The sequence below is a fragment of the Haliaeetus leucocephalus genome, unplaced genomic scaffold, assembly GCF_000737465.1.
Source record: "Haliaeetus leucocephalus isolate CR32 unplaced genomic scaffold, Haliaeetus_leucocephalus-4.0 Scaffold306, whole genome shotgun sequence".
Lineage (NCBI taxonomy): Eukaryota > Metazoa > Chordata > Aves > Accipitriformes > Accipitridae > Haliaeetus > Haliaeetus leucocephalus.
In genome coordinates, this window is record NW_010972742.1 from 10,422,018 (window position 1) to 10,427,086 (window position 5,069).

At 50.1% G+C, this 5,069-nt stretch overlaps 1 protein-coding gene across 1 annotated transcript; it reads right to left on the bottom strand.

Moving 5' to 3' along the window:
* Window positions 1-4,683: 4,683 nt before the first annotated feature.
* Window positions 4,684-5,063, bottom strand: CDC26 (cell division cycle 26). The gene is made up of 2 exons (XM_010571068.1): window positions 4,973-5,063; window positions 4,684-4,885 (listed from the first exon to the last, which is right to left on the bottom strand). Exons 1-2 carry the CDS (start codon window positions 5,051-5,053, stop codon window positions 4,703-4,705), a joined length of 264 nt encoding a protein of 87 aa, XP_010569370.1. The 5' UTR covers window positions 5,054-5,063; the 3' UTR covers window positions 4,684-4,702.
* Window positions 5,064-5,069: the final 6 nt, after the last annotated feature.

Sequence of the window (5,069 nt, forward strand, 5' to 3'; positions counted from 1 at the left end):
ACAAGTTCCTGTTCAGTGCTGTGAGCTCTACGCATTTCACAGGCAAGACAGGCTGTGACACAGGCACAACCAGCTTCCTGCATGTGTGATGCCCAGAACATGCTTTGGGCTTTCTAGGGAGCAGTTTTGGTTTAGCACTTCATTATTAAACTGCTTCTTGTTCTAGGGAATTTTGTGCAGAGTATGGTGCAAAGCTGGAGTCTTCATTCTACTCAGCATGCCTAATTTATGCCTGTAACTGGCTGAAAGGGAAGATGGTGGGATTTTCAGAAGGGCACTGAAAAACAGGCACCGCTTTCAGACTAGGACTGATGTCTGGGATGTGCCATGAGAACAGGGAATACTTTTGAGAAGAGAGTATCTGGGCACATGCAGTAGCAGTTTTTTTCTCTGGAGTTGCTACTAGTCACACTGTTAGCAGTAGCTGTGTAAGGAAAGCTGATCTTTGTGAAGAGGAATTACATTTCTTTAGCCTGTAAGCCTTACAGGGCGAGGGCCATCCCTGTGCTGGTGCTACTACATCAGCACAGAGCCCACCCTTGCCCTACCACCCTCTTTGAAAGGCAGCAGGAAATCTGTTACTACTGCTACCAGGATCTTGAATTGCACCACGTACAGTCAACTGTCCTGGGTTGATGCCAGCTATTTATTTGGACATCCTGTTTTCTTTGCGCAGTGCAAATACAGAATAAAACGAGATGAGTTAAAAGCAGGCTTAGGCTTCTAAAGAGCTTTTTTCTGTAGCAAATTTGCATCTGGGTGAGAAAGGCAAAGTTATTTTCGTGGAAAAATTCTAGCCACCTCTTGATGGGAGATAGGAAAAGATCTTCCCCAGTCTGATCTTTGAAGGCAGTTACGTCTGCAACAGAGTGCAGAAGGACATACTGATCCCCTCTCTCTGCATCTGTCACAAAGGTAAAAATCTTATGTGCCCTCAAAGCAATCATGCCCCTCTGTGAGAGTGGAAAACAGACCCTTCTGATCCCTGCGAGAGAGCTGTGAGGAAATCTGAAGTGTTTGTCAGACAAAATTGAAGCAATTAAGTGCTGGAGACGGTTGTTTATGTTTTGAAAGCTTTACACTGCAGGGCCTTGATCCCTGAAGGAGTTCAGAGCTGACATTGCCAACACCACTCTCATCAGCTTTTCTTGAACCAGCTGGAGTTGTTGCCATTACAGGGATGTCTGATTATAGGGTATAGTTACGAGTGGCTTTGCGTGATGACACTAGTTACTTCATATACCTCTTGCTGTGTCTTTCTCTAAAACAGAACCTCTGCTTTGCCTGATCCTCTTGTTACCACCTTTTAGCCACCTGTCCTATATTCAAGTGACCAGACTTTCTCTGATTCAAGTGATCAGAGATGGATGACTTGGAGATTAGGCAATAGCTGTAGCTTTTACAATATAAATTTGGTTCTCTTGCTAGCTTTTCTGCTTCATTCTATGTGTAGCATCTTGCCCTTGAAGCTGGTTCCCCCTGAGGACGAGTACCTCTGTCTTCAAAGGGTCATCTCCTGCCCATGCTTATACGAGAGAGGGCACACAGCTTTTTCCAGTGTGCAGAGAGGGAAGTGATGCTGACCTAGCAGTGGTCACTTGGGGAGCAGGAACCTGGGCAGAAGTCTCCCAAGGGTCTAGCAAGTGCCCCAGCTACCTTCCAGCAGCCTGTAAGAATGATGGTTTGAGCACTTGGCTGTACCCAAGTCAGAAATGGGAGCCCAGGCTGGGCTTTGGGGAGCAGAGCAGAAGGGAAGATCTGAAGGGAAGGTAGTTAAGGAGAGAAGATGGAGGGCTGTGTCCTGTCTGCTTTGGAGCTCACTGATGCAGTGAGGCACAACTGAGAAAGGGACGTTTCCAGTCCTTGTCTCCCTGCCAGCTTTGGCCATGCTTTCTTCTGGTTCAATATTGACAATCCAGAGAAGCCACCTACCTCCCTGTGTCCCAGCCTCCCCCTGGTCCCCAGAGGCCACCAGCTGCCATGTTCTTGGCCCAGGTTGCTGTGTGCTTTGCCAGAGTCGGGGAAAAACCTAGCTTCCCTACTGATGACTTCTACTGACTGCTTTTGGTACAGTCCCAGACTTTCTGCTGGCTGTATTTAAAGTTGTCCTGGTAACACTGAACTCGCATTAAGTAGTGCTCAGAGGGAGGTGAGGACTCAGATGTTATGAGACTTGAGTCAGTTAAATTCATATGTCAACACACATGTAGCATGCTTGGAATGTGATGTCCTGTGTCTTTGTACCCTGATGTTTGGTCTCCACATGCTGTGCCTCTTGATTATCATCTTGGAAGAAGTGCACAAAGTATCCAGCCTGTGTTCATCAGCTGGCTTTTGTTGTTTTCCTTTGAGTGCCTTTTCAGTTTGGAGCCAGTCCCACCAAATCCAGCAGGATTTTTAGTTTTGTTTACAGCGGACTGTCATTTTTGTTTTTACTCTTGCTCTTTGTGGAGGTAACTTGTCTAATATTACTGTGAATATCAAGAATCTCCTGTATATAATTAACCAATAAAATAGATTGCATTTTACTGTGGTGGATGTGTGTTTTGGAAACAACCCTCAATGCAGAGACTGCAGCTGAAGTGGAGGCTGGCAGCTCTTACTGCAGTGTTCAGGAAGTGACTCCAAGAGTAAGTGCCTGCTTTTATTAGCAAGAGGCCCTGCAGCCAGGCAACTCCACCCTGGCCTTCCCCAGCCTCTTTTCTCTGGCATGACTCTTCTGTGCCTGCTGTGATGGTGTGAGTGAGCAGCAGGCCCTGAGTGTCCATTTTCAGGTGGCTGGGGATGGGAGCGAGGAGCAGCGTCCTCTGGGCCTGCCCCCACCGCGAGCAATAAACCCTGAAGCTGCTGGAAGGGGAACATGGTAAGTCACTGCTGCATGAATTTCTGTTTGTTTCAGTCCAGTTATGCTTTGCAGAGTGTGGAGAAAGCCGAGATGGAGAGAGGAATTGGTGCTTCCCAGATCTGCTTTCCCCCACAGAGGGAGGGGTTAAAGGCCAAGAGTTTTAGGGAGCTGTAATAATGAGCCCCCTTGGCGCATGGAAGGTGTCTGTGTGCAGTACGGAATACCAGTCTCCCTCCTAGAGTTTTACTCTAGATTGTGCTCATCCATGCAAGACAAATGAGGGCCTGGGTTGGTTTTTCTTCCCCTGTGCAACTGAAGGACATCTGGAATGTCCCAAGATGTTTCCCTGTCAGGCCTGGGGCAGGACTGAGAATGCCTGAATAGCAGAGTGATCCCTGATAATTTTATGTGGTGTTAGACTGGAAAAGCAGCTCTGCTCTAGGCCAGACTGTGGCTCTTTTCAGTTTGATGGACAGCTTGAAACTTTTTATGTTCTGTACATTTCCCCAGCCTGACCTGAAATGTGATGCACCTACAACAGATGAAGCATGGATTTAACAAGTCCGGTTTGCAGCATTGCTTGAGACACTGGAAAATGTAACTGGTTGCTGTGCTGGAAGGTGGTATAGAACAGTCCCAGCCAGAGCAGAGAGCCTCCAGTCCCATTCTCTGAATTCTGGTGCAGGCCTCAGGGCTGTTGGCACCCTGCTCTGCCTCTTTCCCCAGGCTGGAGGCAGCAGACTTAAACATCAACAAGCTGCTTTGGTTTTCAGAACTTGCTTCATTCAGGTCACCTCACTGCATGCTAGACTCCTTTCTGTGGCTCTGCATTATCTCACCTTCCATTATGTGCCCAGCCAGCTGACAGCAGTACAAATCACTGTTGTAAATCCGGGTATGTGCTGGTTAGTCTGTCAGAAATCAATCCACCTGATTTTTATGTGACACCATCTATAAGGAAATACTTGGTGACCTTTGATCCAAGCAACAAACGTTGCTGGCAGCTACCTGAAACTCCATCTTGGGGTGACAAACTGGCACAGCTGGGGTGACGCACTCCCCAGGGCTGAATGGAAGTGCTAAGTGTAGAGGAAAATCTGCTCCATCAGGAAACATGGGATACTGTTCCATGTCTGCGTGCCCAGGACGTTCTACTGCATCCAGGTTTGTAGCCGTTCCCTGCTAAGGGCCCAATCCTAGCTGCACACCCATCTCTGTGAAACATGTGGAACTAGGTGACTTTAACGGACATGGGGGGCTTTTTTCCTGGCCTTCCTGGGAAATGACAGCAGCGTCTCGGGGAAGCATTGCCTGGGACACCCACTGCCTTTATTCACACAGGCCTGTAAAACACTAACCTGAGGCTCCCCAATGCCTTGTCCTTAGTGGGGTTGGCAACTTATAGGGCTAAAGGTTTAAATGAACACATTCTATGTCTTCATTTTTAAGATTACTAAGTCAAGAGATGCCCAGGAGATCCTTCCGCAGAGGCAGTGTTTTACCTCTCCGTTGTATCGGGGTGCACACAGGTGAAGGAAACACCGGTGGGCTCAGGGTTTCCATCCCTGCCTGCACGGTCTCCACAGGCATTTAAAGCAGCTCGTGTGACTTTTTTTTTTTTTTTTTTTTAAAAAAGAGACATATTTATTTAAAACAAAACACTTGGCCAAGGGGCATTCACGGGCATGTTAACCAGACAAACTTAAAAAGAAAAAAAAAAAACCCAACCAAAGAAAACAGCAAAAAGGAGGGAGGCAGAGGCCCGTCCCCACCGGCGTGGGGGCCTCTCCCGGCTGGCGAGGGGGAGCTGGCGGCTCCCCGGGCACCGTCTCCCGGTCGGCCGGGCCGCCCCCGCCGCTAGAACTCGAAGGTGCCGAAGTGGGCGGCGCGGCCGCCGGCCTTGGGCTGCGGCTTGTAGCCGATGCGGTCATTGATGATCTGCTCCCGGCTCTTGTGGTCGGCGCCCAGCGCGATGGCCGCCGCCGCCGCCTCCTCGCCGGCCGCCGCCACCTCCGCGTCCTCCCGCTGCTTCTTGCGGCTCTACGGGGCAAAAGGGCCGCGTCAGGGCGCTGCCGGGAGGGGGGAGACAGGCCCCCCGGGGGCGGCCGCGGCCGGCCCCGCTCGCACCTCCAGGTCCTTCCGGATGCTCTCGAACTCCTCGATGTCGTCCAGCTTCAGCTCCAGCCGCGTCGGTTTTCGCCGCAGCATCGCGACCCGCCGCCGC